The 19,752-nt window shown below is 40.1% G+C and overlaps 1 protein-coding gene across 2 annotated transcripts; it reads right to left on the bottom strand.

Moving 5' to 3' along the window:
- Window positions 1-5,861: 5,861 nt before the first annotated feature.
- On the bottom strand, window positions 5,862-19,461 carry LOC308410901 (uncharacterized protein). Of its 2 annotated transcripts, none has more exons than XM_080904570.1 (4): window positions 19,257-19,461; window positions 14,338-14,443; window positions 9,530-10,714; window positions 5,862-9,201 (listed from the first exon to the last, which is right to left on the bottom strand). In XM_080904570.1, exons 2-4 carry the CDS (start codon window positions 14,353-14,355, stop codon window positions 8,518-8,520), a joined length of 1,887 nt encoding a protein of 628 aa, XP_080760696.1. In that variant the 5' UTR covers window positions 14,356-14,443; window positions 19,257-19,461; the 3' UTR covers window positions 5,862-8,517. The 2 variants fall into 2 exon arrangements, with proteins under 2 accessions (XP_080760696.1, XP_080760695.1); XM_080904569.1 differs by having other exon boundaries at window positions 5,862-9,204; window positions 19,257-19,454.
- Between the last annotated feature and the right edge of the window lie 291 nt (window positions 19,462-19,752).

The following is a 19,752-nucleotide window of genomic DNA, read 5'->3' as shown; positions in this document are numbered from 1 at the left end:
ATTCATTCATTCATTCTTTGCTGATAGTGGAACCTGTCGTCGCATTTAGTTTCCACTTCCAGCAAAATGACGTCATGTCGAAAAGAAAAAGAACTTTAGATGGGATTACATCGCTGAATCCTTTTTAGGCTGGGACACTCATTTAATAATTGTCCCAAATAAGTGGCTTTCTCCTGAGCCCATTTCAATGTGGAGAAAACTCACTTGTATCAGCGTTCTCGACCGGTCGTATAGCACTTTTAATTCCTGACGTGCAGATCTGCTTAAAGAAAAGAAATAGACAAACAAAATCAGTGCCTGTTCAAAAGATAAAAATGAAAAATAACAGAGATTATCAAACCAAACTTTCAGTGCACTGTGAAAGTATCAAAATAAAAAGGCCTTGTTAAGTCATGACACAAACTCCTCATCAACTTCACAACAGGAGAAGAATCATCAGCTAGATTCACTCCAAACCAACCATCAGCTGCACAAAACACAACATAACCCTAATGTCATATTAGCTATGAGTTTAATCACCAGGTCTGCGCTCTTCACTCATTTAGGCCACAGATCTATTTTATTCAATTTTCCTTTTTCCCTTCATCATAAAACATGTGACATGCTGTCATGCACTTCACAAAAGAAGTTTGTTCTGACGTATTCAGAGTTGTGTATCTAAATACAAGATTCACTCGCACATCAAACAGGAAACTCAGTGTTTTAGAGTTTCCACTTAACACAACAAACTCCAACACATCTCATTCACTCGTGCTAGAATTCAGTCACCTTTCATTAATCTAAAACGATCAACTAATTTGCATACCAGCTATTAACTCACTAAGTTGACAGGACGACAGAAAAGCATGTTCAAAATAGTATCACAAAAGACAATTCCCCTCATACAGTAAATTACTTGTGCTGCTCAATCAAGCAGGAAGCTTCTCCCAATTTACCATTTTAACACTAAATTTATTGTCTGATCACTGGTTGCTCAAACCAGGATCCTTTTTCCCACAAAAGTTAAACTGTTGTCCTGCAACCTAGAGAGTCAATTTTTTTTTTTTTTTTTTTTGGATAAATTCAGTATTTGATAACAAGTGTCTGCTAAATTGACACTATTTTAACACTGATGAAAGATAACAAGCTGATTTTCATTGCATGTGTGTTTGTGTTATTAGGCAGGTCTAATGCATGTCTGTGGAGCTGCATATCCAGCAGAGCATGTTCTTAAAAGCTGCCTTTCCTACACACTTCTCTACTATTGTTTGATCATTTCTTAACTAATGTGCTATGAGTCCACTGGTCTTTGCATCACACTAAGTGATTTGGACAAGATGATAAACAAACTCACACGCTTAAGATGTTGTCTAATCTTCATGAGCTCTCTTTTGTTTGTGTTAGTAGGGTTAATGCATGTTCTGCTTGTGTGTGTGATTTTGTATATGTTTCTATTTTCGCAGTGTTTCAGACTCCGTCTCAATTTTCCAACTTAAGCAGTCAGTTTTCTTTTCCCCAGGTTTGCTAACCCAAATTTTGATTTCCCACATTTAATAACAGCATTCCTCTGTGTTTCCACTTACTCTCACTCTGTTGTCATCTCACTCTTTTGTCCTCTCCCACTTCAACAGTCCAATAGCCGGCAGTTCTCCTTCAGCTTTGTCCTGTGTTCCACTGTCTCTTCTTGCCATTTTACTCCACAGGTGGCAAATGTCAAACTCCAACAGTCTCCTCAGTTCTCCTCAAAAGTTTTATTCACATGCATAGTGAAGTTGCAGCTTATTGTAGACCCAGTGCCATTCATCCGATCAGTCAGGATGATGGGTTTGCTCTTCTCTGATGCTGTTTGTCCACATTGCTGCTGCTTTGCTAGGACTTTTTGTTCAGGACTTGCTGCTGTCTCTTTATCATGTTATTGCTCTTTGGAGCTGCATTCTTCAGGGAGGAGTGAGAGCTTGCTTGCTTGTGAGGTTGAGAGACACATGGCGCTGTAAATAAGTCAGCCAGAAACTTGGCCTGCATGTTTCCAATGATGTTGAAATATAACTTTCTTCCGACTGCTGCATGTGGAAAATTGATTCAGGTCTGCTTTTCACCTGAAAGTGACAAACTAAGACATGTTCATTATCATCATCACTGCTTAATCAACACACATCTCTCTCTCTCTCTCTCTCTCTCTCTGTGTGTTTGTGTGAACAATCCTTTCTTAAAAGCAGAAAATGACATTGTAGTTGTTTTTCGGCTGATCAACATGAAACCTTTTTCCTATAATTATTTTTCTTCTACAATATAAATTCTCTTCTCAATCAGAGGCAATTACTTTTACACAGCGCACAGAAACACTGTGATGTCAGACACATTCACACTCACTTTTTCATCTGCATAAATAAATCACATGGCTGATGATACCATGATGATCCATAAATATGATCACACGTTTATTTAATTATTTTCAACCCAACAAAACAAATAAACAAAAACATGATGCTGATGCTATGAACACTCCACACACATGAGTCAAGATGCAGGAAAACTGCTCATGGAAACGCTGCACACTCTCTGTTTCCCTTTTTTTGAGTAGTTCTCAGACAGCTCTCGATCTGATAATGTGTAGCTTGCTCATCAGCTCAGAAAAAAAACCTGCAACGCAACATCACACAGTAGTTGCATGCTCTGCCCACAGCGGCAAAGTCTTACACTTTCATATTCAATACAGCTTCTCCATCATGTACCTTTAGATGTTTCATACAGGGTTCAGCATATTAGTTGTTTTCACAGGTGTGCTGTATATCTCAACAATGGCTCATAATAAGACGACAGTCTTTCACACAGGTCAAGTGCCTCTATGCACTTCATTAGTTTAAATATTTGCCTATATCACTTCTCCTCATATGTCATTGTACTGAATTTAAGCAACCACAAGCTTAATGCAGATTACTTTTAACAACTATCCACCTCAATTAAATCTATGGTCTGGCACACAGGCTGCTGTCGATCAGGGCAAGTTAAAGAATAAACATTTTGTGTCAGCAAGGGGTGGGGGAAAAGCCATTCACCAGAGCATAGCTGCTGATGTGGGCTGGCCTTTTCCACACACTCTTCAAGGCTGGTGTGTTTCCTGAAAACTTCTAACATAAGCCTGCGATTAACCGCACGGCTCAGGTCCACGTGAAACCCGCGCGACCGCGCTTGCGTGCACCCGCGCAGCTGTGGAGCCTTCGCTCTCTCTCTTTTTTACATAAATACTTTGTGCTGCCAGGAGCAAAGTCCAGCACAAACGTCTGTCTCCCTCCGACTCACTCTTGGTTGCTTAGAAACCCATGATAACAACAACAGCTGCTGACGTCACACACCACGCGTTCTGCTCCGCACACACTCACACACAACAACAACAACGAGACGACGACGAAAATGACAATAACACAAAATAGGCCTACTGTCCAGCACAATCTGGACCCCGCGGAACTTCTCAACACCCCACAAAGCGGCGGAGAACTCACCTCTCGCTGCACAAAGTAGCGAGGAACCTCTTACCCCACAAAGCGGTAAGGAACCTCTTGCTGCACACAGTAGCAAGGAACCCGGGTTTCGCTCCACAAAGCAGCGAACTTCTCAACGCCTCACAAAATGGCGGAGACTGCACAACGACACGGTTATAGAGTCGGCCTCTTTAAACTTACTTGGCGTTGCTTAGCGTGTAATATCAGCCTCGAGTCCCGCCAATCGTCATTCATCGAGGAGAAAAGATAGACCGCGAATCCACAGGAACTTCCTGGCTGACGTCAGTCTTCCAGCGTGCCTCTCCTCCCCTCGGTGAATGCGACTCCAGGGCTCCGGCATCGAAGGACCAATTAATGATAGGTTTGTAGCTTGTACCTATCCGCTGGAACGTTGAAGACAATATAATTACACTGCAAAGCAAGAGACAAATAGGCAAGCTTCTTCATGTTTCTCGTGCACGGGAGAAAACCGGACAAAGCGCCGTCCCTTCGCTTGACCCCAGTTGCTCTCGTCCGTTCTCCCGTACCACTGCCCTTTTATTGTGTTTGGGCCCTGACAGGAAGGGCATGGTTTGGTTTTTGGCTTTGTCATTTCTGCAAATGAAAATGGAACATGTAGGGATTATTTCAGGTCTGTTTTGGTGAAATGATTACAAAAATAATTTATGACCAAAGAAATAACTTATGTTACGAGGAAGTATTACACCATATTTAGAAAAAAAATCAATTACGAGATTAAAGTCGTTAATATTGAGTTAATTACGTGAATAGGGTTAAAAAAAAAACCTGAATTGATTACAGAAAAGATACATTGCTAAAATAGAGCAGTACTAACATTAGCTGGGTTGCCAAGCAAGTGTCTTACACATGAGAATACATCACAAAAAAAATTAAATAAACTTTTGCAGAAGTAGTTCTCTTGGTACACAGACTGCTCTGTGAAAACATTTCAAGTTTAATATCAGTTTAATATCACTGAAATTTATATTTCAGTGAACATGCAAATTACCCACAGTTTATCACAACTTACTTAGCTAGGATCTGCCTCGTGTCCAGTCGAAAACTTCGCTGCAGGACCGTGAGTTGAAAGATACATTTACTGCGACTCCCAAGATGCATTGCAGTAAAAACCATCCAATCGCCTTGCTTAAGATCTGTTGACGTGTCGCTAAAGGCGCGCTGTAGATAAATATTGCAATTTGTAAAAAATAAAATACTAAAATTTGCAATTTTTAATTACATAATTAAACACTGGGCCAGTTTAATTTCGTATTATCGCTGGTTATTATTTTAGAGTAAATAAAGGAATAACGGGTAGCACCAAGCTGTTGTTATCTTCATTCCCATAGCGACGGCGGTCGAGGATTATGGGTAGTGTGCAGTTACGGGATTAGTGCGTCTGCGTAAATTGGTCTGATTGGCTGGAGCCGAGCGCGTCCAAAACTAACAGGAGTGGTGAATGAATCTATAAATGTGTTTTACGTGTGAAATGAAAATAATAAGATAAGATAGAACTTTATTAATCCCTCGGGTGGGTTCCTCTGGGAAATTCGACTTCCAAAAAAAGCACAGCAACGACCGAAGTTACAGTTACAGAACTGTTATATATATATATATATATATATATATATATATATATATATATATATATATATATATATATATACACACACACACACACACACACACACACACACACACACACACACACACACACATATAAATACAGAGACAAATATAAATAAAATATACAAAGGGGATAAATAGAATAAATAGGAATAAAAAATAAAAATACAAGTGAATTGCACATTTCAAGTATTGAGTCTATTGCACTGTTGACTATTTACAAAAAGTATTGCACAAGGTATTGTACAGTGAGGTGCAGAGGCACTACAGCTTAGTTAATAAACCTAACAAAGGATTATGTACGTTAAATCTGAGCACTTTCAGATCGTGAATCAGTTTGGAAAACACTGTGTGATGGCCACAACATGAAGCCATTTTATTGTTGAATTATCAGTGATACTTTCACGTGTTTTTGTTGAGAAATGTTAACGATGTCATTAAAAGAAAGCATTAAATTAGGGAGAAAAACCCGTTCGCGGAGAGGGTCCCCGGGTCTCCAGTTAGATTGTGCTTCACGGCGTCATGTTTCGCCGTGACGGGGTTATTATTGGAGTAAATGGATGGCTGGAGCCTCTGCTCGAAGCGTCTCTGATCGCCGCGAGCGCGTTCATATTGGAATGAATTGACAACCCACAGCGTCACATAAAAACGTGGAAGGGTACCTTAGGCGTCAGCATGAGAAGTTAAGGGACGTGACAAATCGTCATTATTTTACGCGTCGGGAGTGAGAACGGGTTGGTAAAAGTATATCCTTGCTGTACCCTTAATGCTATTTATGCTAAATTAACCGCTGCCTTTGCCCCTTTGGGATTATTCTTATGTCACTGGGATGTTGACCTTTGACCTTCACATTAGAGAGATGGGCAGACATAATTAGTGTATGAATTTTAAAGTAACAGGTAATAAAGAGAGTGTAACAAATGTAGTCAGGTTTATTACTCTGTATCACACATGAGTGCCCGAGGGAGGCGGGGCTGACTGGGGAGACACAGGAAACAGAGAGACAGGGCTGACTCGACATGAAACGATGAAACGTGGGACACGGGAACAGAAACTAAACACAGGCTGAAATGAACACTGAGGGAGGGAGAACTAAGATTACTGAGAGCCTGATAAATAAGAAGAACAAAAAGCAAGAAAAACAAGAGTCAAAGAAAAGCAAAAACACAAAGCATTGGGCCAGGACCCACTGCTGTGACATTTATATGTGATAAAAACATTAAAAACTGCTCAGATGTTGAAATCTTTCTACGTATACTTTAGGTTCAGCTCTCCAGCCTGGCATTTGGTTAAGCATGATTCAAACATTTGATTTTGTTTAACTGGTTTTAATTATAGTTACTTTTTGTGAACATTTGTTGCAGCATTTAAAAATACATCATTTATTTTCAAACTTTTATTTGATTTAGAGCATCATATTTGACCAACGTAAATGTTTTAATTTCATATAAAATAACTGAAGCAGTGAACTAAATATCTGAAATCTTTCCTTCCTTAAAAGTTATAATCCTACTTAAGTTATAGTGCAAACGCTTAAGCAACAAATATACTTGATGCTAATTAATTAATATTTCCCTTTGATGTTGCAACTATGCGGTCACTTCTGTCTTTAAACAAAATAATATTTTCCAGTTACAGAAATCATAAAGTCCAAACTAAAGTGCTACTGTTGCTATATGTATTTTATATAAATCATGGATGATGGTCCTGACATGAAGGAAGAGAAAGTTACAGGTTGCATCCTTTGACTTTGTCTCCGTGCCTTTGGGCGATTTTCAGAAGGACAGATGTTTCTGTTCAATTCTTAAATCAATTTTTTCAAACACAAACACTATTTTAAAGCTTCTAGAGAGTAAAATATTCATGATAATTATAATAACAATAATAAAAACAAAAGCTCTCAGATCCATCAAACCAAGCAGCAGAAAGAACAATAACTGAAGAGAAAACTTTAACCTTGTAGACTTCATTATGTTCCAGCTGCTCTACAGACGCTGTGACCTCGAACTTAAGCAGGTCGTAAAGTATGTGCAGCTCAATAACTTCATAATCAGACCCTGTGGTATTTAGGCAGCAGAACAACTAAGAATAACAACTACAAATAATGTTTTTAGGTTTCTGTTGTACTGCAAGGTTCTGTACAGGAGAACCAAACCAAGAGCAAATATTACGTCTCATTTACACCTGAGCACGAAGAGCCATCAACATTTAGCAAATTGAATCATCTTTGTTTAGATGCAAGAAGAATCATATAGAAATGAAAAAGTAGAAATAGAAATCCAGAGCAAAGATATCCTCTAATTCAGCGTAGCACATGTGCAGCTGCTGCGATTCACGTAAGCATTCGGCTCGTCGCTGCTGCAGATTTTTCTCTCGCTGTTCTGGCTCACAGCGCTGCAAACACAAAAATAAATATCCCCAAAGGTGTGAAAGGGAGCTAATTAGTAAGAGTATTGTTACTCTCCGCAGGAGTCGTCCAGCAGTAGAAACCAGTCCAATAACAAGGTGTGTAACATCTAGCAGGGTGACAGAAAAACCCAGGGTAACTTCTAAGGACCTCAACGTCTCTCTCACATTGTGTTTTTTAAACATGCTTCCATTTGTCACTTCAGTCTTTACTCTGAAATACAGGAAGAGAAATCATGGCTGAAACAATTTCTCATGAAACCAGGGGTGTGGTCCAACAGTCAGTTTGGTGAGGAAGGTTCCTAACTGAGAGAAGTGACCCAGAAGTATCTGTGTAGCAGCCACAATGAATCCAGATCATGAGCTTTATTAACTGATCAAAGTCTCTTCTTTCATCTTCTGTATCATTCAGTTTGCATTGGTAATGCCCATTATTGTAATGCTTTTTTAAGACCAGCAAAACTTTATTTCACTTTGGGTTAGCTGGGATAAGTGATGGATGGAGGGAATTTTACTTCAGCCACAGAAATCCTAAACAGGAAGGAGGAGCAGAGTTACAGTGGATCACTATCCAGCAGGGAAACAAGGTTTATTTCAATTTCTTGGCCATGAGTGAGATTTACTGAGTGGGCAAATTAGGGAGACGACACCATCAGATCCCGAGCCCTCCATGTGTTAATCAAGAGACGGCTGCTGTGCTACATCCATAAATAATGAATAAATTAGGAGCTAAAGCTGAAAGGACAGTTTATTTGTACCATCAGTGAAGATATTTTACATTTGAATTTTTTATTTAACATTTGCAAGATTCAATAACATAAAGAACCTGAACAAGAAAACATTTATGTGGATCAAAATACATTAAAACAAAAACTTTATAATAGGAAACAGAGTTTTCAACCAACTGATGAAAAGAAAGCTAACCACTTGACATGAACACTACAGTAGGACAGTTTTGAAAGCTTAAAATGGAACTAGGGGAAGAGTTTGATTCACAGCTGCCTCATCAGATTTTTACAGGAGATTCTATCTGAACTCTGTGGAGCCTGATCTCAAGCTTTTTGAGTCTGACACAGAAACCAGAGGATCTTTCTGTGTCTTCAGATTCACTGTGATCCAGTGATGGGAGTGATTTCAGCCCTGAGTGATCGCGCTGATGTTTGCACAGAGCAGACAATGAGGTGAATGTTTGGGCACATTGGTAACAGTGAAACAGTTTATTAGTAACGTGGGATCGTTTGTGTGCAGAGTATGAACTGAGATTCCTGAAGCTCTTGTCACACTGGTCACAGCTGTAGTTTCCTTCCATGTGTGCACGTTCATGCCTGTTACGATTATGTGAATGTGAGAAGCTTCTCTCACAGTGTCTGCACTTGTGTGGTTTCTCTCCTGTGTGGACTCGTTCGTGTGATTTAAGATGACCTTCAGTAGTGAAGGATGACCCACACTGATCACAGAGGTGCTTTTCAACCCCACTGTGAATCAGTTTATGTCGTTTTAAACCACTTGATGTGGTGAAGCTTCTCCCACATTCTTTGCAGTATTTCAGTTTGTCTCCAGTGTGTCTACGTTGATGTACTTTTAGGGTAATTTGCTGACTGAAAGTTTTTCCACAGAGGTCACAAAGAAAGTCTTTCCCACCACCACAGTGATGACAGGGTTGAGAACTGGATCCATCTGTGTCGCTCTGCTTCTAAACAAAGACACAAAGACAGTGTAAGTCAGTCCTTCAACATTTGTATCCTGAACGTCGCCTGAAATAAAGAGCATCTCTGCAGACGTCCAACTACATTTGACTGTTTCAGTTAACACACTCAGTTTACTGGGCTGCAATAACTACAATACTACCACCATAATACTACAGTAATACTAAAATCATAACTGAAAGGAAAATCTGAATAATCACTCAGAGCTGCTTTTCCATGCAGTAGAATTGCTAACATGCTAACACAGTTTAATGAGCAGAGTTGTTCCAAACAGTCAGGCTAAAATGACAAGATAACAATATAAATACATACCTCACAGTAGCTGCACTTGTAGAGTCTCTTTCTGGTGTGGATCTGTTGGTGTCGTCTCAGGTCATGTGGAGATTTAAAAGTCTTCTCACACAGGTCACATTGATAAGGTCTCTCCTCAGTGTGGGTAAACATGTGTTGTTGTAACTGTGCGTCTGTTGTAAAGTATTTGCCACACTGTTCACAGCAGTACACATCATGTCTGGTGTGAATGCGTAGGTGTGTATTTCGTCTCCCTCTCTGGCTGAAAGTTTTTCCACAGATGTCACAGCTGTATGCCTTAATTCCAGAGTGGGTAACTAGATGACTCTGTAAGCTGCTACTGTGAGTAAAAGCTCTGCCACACTGATCACAGCTGTATGGCTTAATTCCAGAGTGGGTAACTAGATGACTCTGTAAGGTGCTACTGTCAGTAAAAGCTCTGCCACACTGATCACAGCTGTACGCTTTAACTCCACTGTGGATGAGTTGGTGTCTTTTTAGGGAACGCTTCAAGGAAAAAGACTTTCCACACAAGTCACAGCTGAATGGTCTCTCTCCAGTGTGGATGAGCTGATGCTGTTTTAGTTTAGCCTTCTCAGTAAAACCCTTCCCACACTCGTCACAGCTGTATGCCTTAATTCCAGAGTGGGTAACTAGATGACTCTGTAAGTGGCTACTGCGAGTAAAAGCTCTGCCACACTGATCACAGCTGTACGCTTTAACTCCACTGTGGATGAGTTGGTGTCTTTTTAGGGAACGCTTCAAGGAAAAAGACTTCCCACACAAGTCACAGCTGTATGCCTTAATTCCAGAGTGGGTAACTAGATGACTCTGTAAGCTGCTACTGCGAGTAAAAGCTCTGCCACACTGATCACAGCTGTATGGCTTAATTCCAGAGTGGGTAACTAGATGCCTCTGTAAGCTGCTACTGTGAGTAAAAGCTCTGCCACACTGATCACAGCTGTACGCTTTAACTCCACTGTGGATGAGTTGGTGTGTTTTTAGGGAACGCATCCAGGAAAAAGACTTTCCACACTGTTCACAGCTGAACGGTCTCTCTCCAGTGTGGATGACCTGATGCTGTTTTAGTGAAGCCTTCAGAGTAAACTCCATCCCACACTCGTCACAGGTGTGTTTTTTCTCTCCCTTTCTTCTGTGAGGTTTGTCGGCCTCCTGAGAGCGCTGACTTCTGGCTCCATGTTGGTCCTGCAGTGACAGAGATACAAACAGAGGCAGTGAGTGAAATGCAGTCGTGGAACAAACTCAACCTTCAAACTCCATTAACACTAGTTTTAAACCTGAAGGTGGAGCGTGGCACCAAACACCTTAAAGGTCTCTTATCCCCACCTGCTGGTAGTTCTAACACATTACATCCAACCTGCTGTTAAAGATAATTCATGACTGTTCAAACACTAAAATCATGCACACACACACACACACACACACACACACACACACACACACACACACACATTATTTTATAATTTAGATTATTTTGTTGTTTCCTATTACATATTTCTATAATTTGTATAGATTTATACAGAATTATTCAGTGATAATAAATCCTATGTTTGTTTATTCTAAAGGAACCCCGTTAGCTTCCACAACAGATGTTGCTCGTCTTCCGTCAAATACTCACATAAAATATTACACAATAAAGTGGATTCAAGATATCCACATAATTTCACTCTTACATCCACAGTGAGGTTTCACAATTGTTCAAATATAAGCAATCAATAATAATAATATCAATAACATTGAGGCACATTACACAAATTTCAAAAACAAATCATGTCTTACAATATTTACAACAACTAAAAGCTCTGTAAATCGGCTTTTAAGTGTTCATTGAAGTTTTGAATAATTCTCTAATTTTTTAAGGCAACTTATTCCACTTAAAAGTTGCTCTAAATGCAACAGTTTTACAAAACGTTACTTTTAACTCGAGCATTTACTAAATTGCAGCTTGTTGAAAACTGTGTAATATGATGATGTATTTCATCTGGATACTGCAGCTGAGCAGAATAAATGTGGTGTGTTTAACAGAATTGCTTTCTTTAGAACTACAAGTAAGCCATAGAATATTTTAGCCTGTACAGGAAGCCAAGAAAGGTTATTATGCATTTGATCAATATTAGTATAGTATGAACATCTTCACACTAATCTGGACGCCTTATTCTGGACTAACTGAAGTCTGTTAAGATCTGTCTTATTAGCTGCTGACCAAATGATTGAACAATACTCCAGATGAGACATTACTAGTGCATTAATGACATCTTTCATAATGAAGAAGTGATACACAAAGAGCATTTCATAGCCATAGCTATGCCTTGTCGGCAGAGTTATGTGACATTAGTGATGTTTGTACTTTCAGCGTTAACTTGGTTTTAAAGCCTTTAAAATATACGCCGTTCAATAGTCGACCTTCATCTGACAGAGAATGTGATGATTTTATGGATAATTAAAGTCAGTCATATATCCACAAACACAACAAGCTGAAAGTCAGTGATGCTGCTCGGTTTGCAGTCCTGAATATCACGGCACAAGCAGGATTCACTGCACTGTTAATGTGAGCTGTGTTATATTGCTGCCTCTGTTCGGTGGTGTCGAGCCAAACGGACTTTAACGTGTGTTTGAACGAGCTGACGGTTCACTCGTTAAGCTGAAAGAAAGATGCTTTAATCACAGCAGTCACACATGTGTCCACTGCACCATCTGGAACTCTTCTTGTTTACACTCGTAATAACACAAACACTAAATCCTGCTTCTCTGGTGCTGTTGTGTAGCAGTGTGTACACCTGAGACTGTCACCTGTCTGTCTGTCCTGCACTCTCTCTCTGTTTCTTTCTCTCTGATTGTGGAATAAAAGTATGAACATGTGTTTATAAGTTACACTTGTGTTTGAATCCTGCAGCTTATCACACATTTGATTTCCATGTGTGACGACTGCAAGTGTCCAGAGTGAGGACAGACTGAGGGACCCACTGCTGCACATCATCTGTGAGGCTTTGCACCGCTGATGATCCACCAGGACAAACTCAGCAGTGTGTGAGGAAGAGGAGGAGGAAGAGCCAGCAGCAGCTGACAGATGGAGAGAATAGACAGACTGTTCCCTGTTTGTGAAGGACTGCTAGGAAAGTTTAACATAACTGTCTGTGCTGAATCAGTCTTATTAGGTAATGTTCAAATAATGTGATCATCCCAGTGTTTCCAGTGTGGGAGAAAGTACTCAGAGTACTCAGGGCCTTCAAGTTACACACTATGAAAGGCAGCAACAAGTTTAATATTCAGAAACCTAAAGTCTGTATCAGCAGCAGAATGGAGCTAAAATAAATGTTGGTTTCAGTTCTATGAAGCTTTGAGTATTTTGGATCAGTAGCTGCTGTGTTTGTTGCATCATATTGCTGTAACTGTTTATATGCTTTATATATTCTGAGCTAAGTTGATCTATAGTGTTACATCATATTCTATAAGGATGTTATGTGTTTGTAGACTTTCTGCCCAGTTTGACCCATTTAGCAGACGTCAGCCTGTTTAAGGCTCTGATGTCTATTCTGTGTGACTTACAGCAGTTATGACATGGTCTGATTTTCTCACCCAATAAAGGAATATTTCATATATCAGTCGACTCTTCATTCTATCAGACACAGTTATCACAGCTCCTACATTTGCTTTTTACACATATATGTAAGCACTGAGCCAAATTTAGTACCAACATATTAAATGAACAATATTTGTCTCTTATATATAACACATCTGTATACACACTGTCACAGATACTTGTCTGTGAGTGAAGTGATTAATATAATAACTATAATATTGGCCATATTATATTTACATTACCACAGTGAGATGACTTTAGTCTCATGAACAACATCAGCTAATTGTTATTTACAGCTAATCTTAAACGACTGTTCAGCACAGAAATGAAGCCCAACAATCATGTTTCACAGTCCTGTGGTCTCAGCCTCAGATACTCATCAAATCACACAGAGCTCATGTAGAAACAAATGAACTAAATATGTTCTCCTTCATTTCTGTCAAACACAGCTGTATGAAACGTTTCCAGCTGTTAGTATCATGGTTGCTAGGCAACCTGGGCAGCGCGACAGAGGCTAGACGTCCCATTTCACGAGCCTACGAGCCTCGCACTTCGGCCTTAGCGGCCTTTGAGTACGCGGCCCTTGAGGACTTTAAAGCTGCAGAACCTGAATCGGGATACAGCCATGATGATCTCCAGCCTCGTGCTCGCCAACATTCTCACCTGAGTTAAGAAGACGATCACTGAAATGGTCTCAGCAGGTCCTTTGATGACAGCAATGAAATGCAGTGGTAAGGCTTTTTGGGGATTAAGTTCGTTTTCATGGCAAAGAAGGACGATGCAGTTCATCTGATCACTCCTCATAACATTCTGGAGTGCAGGCAAAATGCTATTATAAAAACTTAAGCAGCAACTTCTCCAGGTTCCAATATTTATGCAATTCTCAAAGCTTTTGGCCACGACTGTATAACCTCTTCTGAAGTTTAGTGGATGTTATACATGGTTATGCTCAGGATGTGTCGGCCAGTTTCCACTGGAAACGCCTTTTGGTTAAACTGTCAGCGAGGAATTTGCATTTGCACTGTTACATTTTTATATAACTTTAATGCACATAAACAACAGCTGCTTGTTTCAGTGAAAATACATTGATGGCTTTTTAATAAAGTTGTGCAGCTGTAAAGTATTTTGTCTGCTGTCAATTCTATCGTCAGCTACATCGTTATGGCAAATGTTCAAATGTATATGGTGATAAATATCTTTGGTCATATGGTCCTGCTCTGTCTGTCACCTTCTGTGTTGAGCTCATTGTTTCCTCTGTAGTGGCTGAGCTGAGTCCAAGTAGCTGAAAATGTTCCTCTGCTGCTCCGTCAGACTCTCCTCCTCCTGCTGATCAGCTGGGACACAAAACAGATCTTTGTTAGGCTCCACACTGCACTGAAGAGTCAAAGTGTCTCATATGTTCATCTGACAAGTAAAAGAACACATTTTTGTTTCCCGAGGTGGGCAACTTGTTGGAAACAAACACAAAAGCTTTGAGCACTGATACCTGCCATTGCTGGCTTTGAAAGATGCAACGCCAGCAATGTGGATTGTCAAGACTCAAACCAATCATCAAGCAAAGACAACAGGGATCATTTGTTTCTGTTTATTTAGCATTCACAGCATTTGTAGTTGCCTTCTGTGCAGGGGAAGTCCACGCACACTGTGTGGTACCATCCGCAGAAGGTGCATTCAACCTCTGTAAGAGAAACGAGGTTGTCTGAGACTGAAATGATATTCACTAAAGAAGTGGTGATTTGTAAAACTTCAAGTGTGTGATAAGGTGAAAACAAATACACAACTGCATGTCATGTAGTTGAAGGTTTTTTTTCTTTTGGAAGACCGGAAAACACTGAAAGTTACAAATTAGTCCTTTATTTATCCAGGTAAAAAAAAATCTCATTGAGATTAAAAATCTCATTTCCAAGAGAGACCTGGCGTCATGGCAACACAAGTCACATACCACACAGGTATATAACATTTAAAACAAACACAATATCCCAACATGTGTAACAAATGTATTGTGCTTGAAACAAATTCAGAATAGGTGATAAAGCAGCTGCACATGTGTGTCACGAGTAAATCTGGCTGTATAACAAACAGAAACAAGTGATCCTGCTGTCTTTGCTCAATGGTTGGTTTGAGTCTTGACAATCCACATTGCTGGCATCTTTCAATATGTTTGAATGCACCAGTGTAAGTGCAGCCACTCAGACTCAATGTGTTCATAGAAACAGGTGCAGATGTGTCACGAGTTCATCCAGCAGTAGCTATGGCACTTGGCCACAGGGGGCAGCAGTGGACTGACCTGCATTTGAGACTGCTCCAGCTGCTGTGACAGTCAGTAGATCTGCTACAAATTGCAGATCATATGCAAGTTTTGAAATGACATTATAAATATTCCTAACTCAGCCACGGCAGCCATGTTGATGTATTACCTATATTGGCTGAAAATGTTCATTTGCAGAGAAAAGACACAGGCAGACTGTGCTTACAGGATGTTACATGTTATTATGTGATGTTACTGAAATCATCATGAATAACAGGAGTGGTGATTCCTGTAACTTTGTGTATATAATTTGGCATTTCTTACTGATGCAGGCCAAAAATAAATACATAAACTGAGCACCTGATGGCTTTGAACTTTTGTTGTCCATCTTCCATTGGTTTGAATTTTGCGCTCCAGTACAAACACAAATCCCCCAACCCGAGGATCAGCACAATTAACCTAACAGACCTACACCTAAGTTCACAGATTCACTTTGTCTAAGGTTGATTTCTGGGATTTCACACAACCCAGGATTCAGATCGTGAATCCATGATGGGCTTGGATTTACATCATTATAAATGAAATGTGCTCTACTTGGAAGCAGCCGGCCCCGCCCCTTTTGACGGCTTGTGTGAGACTTTAAATCATCAAACTGTAAATTATAAATTTAAATTGTTATTGATCCTTTACCCCGAGTCCTAAAGTGTAGATTTATTTTCTTACTCTTCTTATATTTGTTGTTTGTTTACTTGCACCGCTGTAACTGCAGCCTCGTCGTCTCGTCTCTATATGCTGGACTGTCTGTAGCGGAGATGACAATAAAGTTTACTTTGACTTCAGCAGCGCGCAGGCGCACCGAGGGCTCTCGCGCTCACTTTATAGAATGTAGAAAAAACATGGGTGCAGATTATAAGTCTGTATCATAATATCTGTTTGTTGTTTTTATTTTGTTTTGCGAGTTGGTTATTAGATGCCGCTCCAGCCAGCCAGAGACTCCCCGCCGCCCCGCCCTCTCCTCCCTGTGCCGCCAGCAGCAGGCGCACCTCGCAAACTAATTCCTTTCTGGAATAAAGATGCCAGTACTGTGATCATCTGAGCAAGTCCATCAATTGCCATTCACTATTCTTTGTCCTTTCACTTGTGTCCTGTTTTTCAGGGTCCCATATAATTTCTTCAGAAGTAAGTACTGTATATGATGCCAGTATTTTCCCATATTTTCTAGATACTGTATTAGTACTGTGTGTAAAATGCCATCAAAAACTCAATTAAGTGTTATTCTTATTCTTCTTTCTCACCTTTCTTTCGCTGTCTCCTTTCATATTTAAAGGTTGCTGTGTTAACAAAATATATTGTGCTACCATGCTGTTTTCTATTGTTTTGGTAAATAAATACTTTATGAAAATATCCCTAAATCTGTCATTTATTAATTTTAATATTAATTAATGATCATGTCTCACCTCTAGTGTTCTTGGTCTTAATTTCAGGTTTCTACCATGTGTTGTAGATAGTTCAGGAGGTTAACTCTACCAAGCAGTCTTTTTGTTTCCGCTATGTACTGTTTAAAATCCCGAATAGGGAGAATGGTGTAGGTTTAACTTTATCAGATTGATACATATATCCCAACAAGGCAGTGTACATCAAAGCAGTTGTTTTCATGCAAAGGCTTTATGGTTTTTCCTATAGCGATTGACAGACCACGTGACTTTGCGCATTGCATGCCGGGAACTCCTGGCAAAACAATCCAAGTACCGCATCAAATACAAGCATTTGCATTTGCAGCACCGCAAAACGTTCATTCTCCGGTTCCAATACCTTCTTGTTTTTTCTTTTCCGCACAAAAAAGGTATGTACAAAACGACGGAGAACAATGCCGGTCCGTACAAAGACAGACTCGACGAAAAGACAAAGAAAAGATACGAGGAAAAATCAAAGGAGTGAAAGGGTCAGACCCTTACGAGCACACAGAGGGACAAAAGACGTCAGCGTGCTGCCCAACTTTCACCACGCTCAGATTTATAATTATACGGTTCTTGGAGTGAGTGCATACACTCATGAAGTTTAGTAACTTCAGGTCACTGCAACAAGCCCAGGTACAGTTTACCGACGGATGGGTACAGGACCTTGAAATGCACCGAAAGACCATCGTACGAACAAAGGTAAGTTTACCTTTGTTCGTCTCACAAATCGTCGTCATAAATACACATTCGTTAACCGTGTATTAATATAACCTTTGAGCTCAACGGTAATTAATTAGTAGTGGAAAAATAATTGTAATATTTGAGCCATTTCTGCTGTCCAACTACTTCTTACAAAATACATTTTTAATGTTAATTAGATTTTTTTTTACGGCATAAATAAAGGTTATATAAAAGTCACTGCCAAAGACTGATTGCGGCTTCTACCTTGTTACACTAATGTTGTTTGTTGCTCAGTATGACTTTATGTCATCCATGAGGGATGCATTTGACATATGTTTCACATATTATAGCCCAACAAGTTACTTATAGCAATTTAAATACGAGCAATCAGTTTCTTTGCAAATACCGGAAATCAGTTTTTGGCAGACAATCACTTTTTGGCACAACACCGGCTATTGCAGTTAATAATACAGCAGCTTCTTGCCATTTTTTGTGTTTCTTTTTATCGCTGTGTAACTGAGTTCAATTGACACCCTGCATGCGCTAGTACCGCTTGCCAAAAGTTCCCAGAATCCTTTGCGGTTTTATCCATGAATGACATCACATTTTTGGTGGGCCGGTCTCCAGTCAAAATGCCCAGGCCGATTTTTTGTCCCAGTCCAGCCCTGCCTGCCCTCCAGCACTATCCACAGCAACCCCTCAACAGCAACATTGTACCCATCAGGTAAAGCATCAGCTACGTTTGCTTTGCCTTGTTGCCCATATTAGATTCTTGATGAAAGTGTGTTGTTGTTATTCAGCCTGGTTCAATGTGCCCCTTTTTAACTTTGAGCACCCGCCCCTTTAAACCTCTCTGCACAGCCCTGCCTAACAGACCTACACCTTAGTTCACAGATTCACTTTGTCTAAGGTTGATTTCTGGGATTTCACACAACCCAGGATTCAGATCGTGAATCCATGATGGGCTTGGATTTACATCATTATAAATGAAATGTGCTCTACTTGGAAGCAGCCGGCCCCGCCCCTTTTGACGGGTTGTGTGAGACTTTAAATCATCAAACTGTAAATTATAAATTAAATTGTTATTGATCCTTTACCCCGAGTCCTAAAGTTATATTTATTTTCTTACTCTTCTTATATTTGTTGTTTGTTTACTTGCACCGCTGTAACTGCAGCCTCGTCGTCTCGTCTCTCTATATGCTGGACTGTCTGTAGCGGAGATGACAATAAAGTTTACTTTGACTTCAGCAGCGCGCAGGCGCACCGAGGGCTCTCGCGCTCACTTTATAGAATGTAGAAAAAACATGGGTGCAGATTATAAGTCTGTATCATAATATCTGTTTGTTGTTTTTATTTTGTTTTGCGAGTTGGTTATTAGATGCCGCTCCAGCCAGCCAGAGACTCCCCGCCGCCCCGCCCTCTCCTCCCTGTGCCGCCAGCAGCAGGCGCACCTCGCAAACGGAGGGCGCCCTTACTCCCAGCAAATGGCTGATAGAAAACCGATCGGTGCCTACGAATTTCCCAATATGCGCTGGCATGACGTCGGGGAAGCATGGGTACGACCGATTCTTTTATTTTTTTCTTGCCCGTGATGCCCCCCCACCACGATGCATTCTATTGGTTTGCACACTTACACACACCCAGCTGTGGTTTCCTGTTTTGCTGGACTCTGGAGAGCCCCGCCTTTAACGCTCTTCTCTCACAGAGAGCAACAGAAAACTTGGAAAAACTCCAGATTGACTGAACTCAGTTCAAAGTTACCTTGACACCTTTAGATGTGAGACGTAGTGATGGTCCGCTTGAAGCTGACGCTCCGGTGCGTGTGTCAGAAAGATCAACGCGCTGCTTCAGAAGCACCGTGTCGAGGCTTGATTCGTTTGGCCAGAGTCACGTGATCAGTGACGTCTGAAGCTTCGTTTAGAACGTACCTTTTTTTAAATCGAACTTTATTGAAACACAATGAGTATACAACATACAAACAGATGAAGTTTACAAAAGAACAGAACATGAACATACAGAACCAGGAGTAAAAAAATGATGATATGAGGCGAAAAAAATCTACATATAAATATTGTTCTGAGAGGCTTTTTGTTGGTTGAGTCTGAAATTGATTGTATGTACAATTCATATCCTTATAAAACGGCAGAAATATGGTGTTTTATTAATAAACTTACATTCATGGATATAAAATAGCTAAAAGTATTAACAAATATTTTATAAAAAAACATTTATCATTCTTCCTGGGGAACTTAAAGAA

This window comes from Rhamphochromis sp. 'chilingali' (assembly GCF_963969265.1).
Source record: "Rhamphochromis sp. 'chilingali' genome assembly, chromosome: 15".
NCBI classification, from domain to species: Eukaryota; Metazoa; Chordata; class Actinopteri; order Cichliformes; family Cichlidae; genus Rhamphochromis; species Rhamphochromis sp. 'chilingali'.
This window is presented reverse-complemented; position numbering and strand designations above follow the sequence as displayed.

Coding starts and splice junctions, on each gene's coding strand:
- LOC308410901 (XM_080904569.1), bottom strand. Junction 9,205..9,529: donor ACAAGTGCAGCTACTGTGAG/GTATGTATTTAT, acceptor GTCTTTGTTTAG/AAGCAGAGCGACACAGATGG.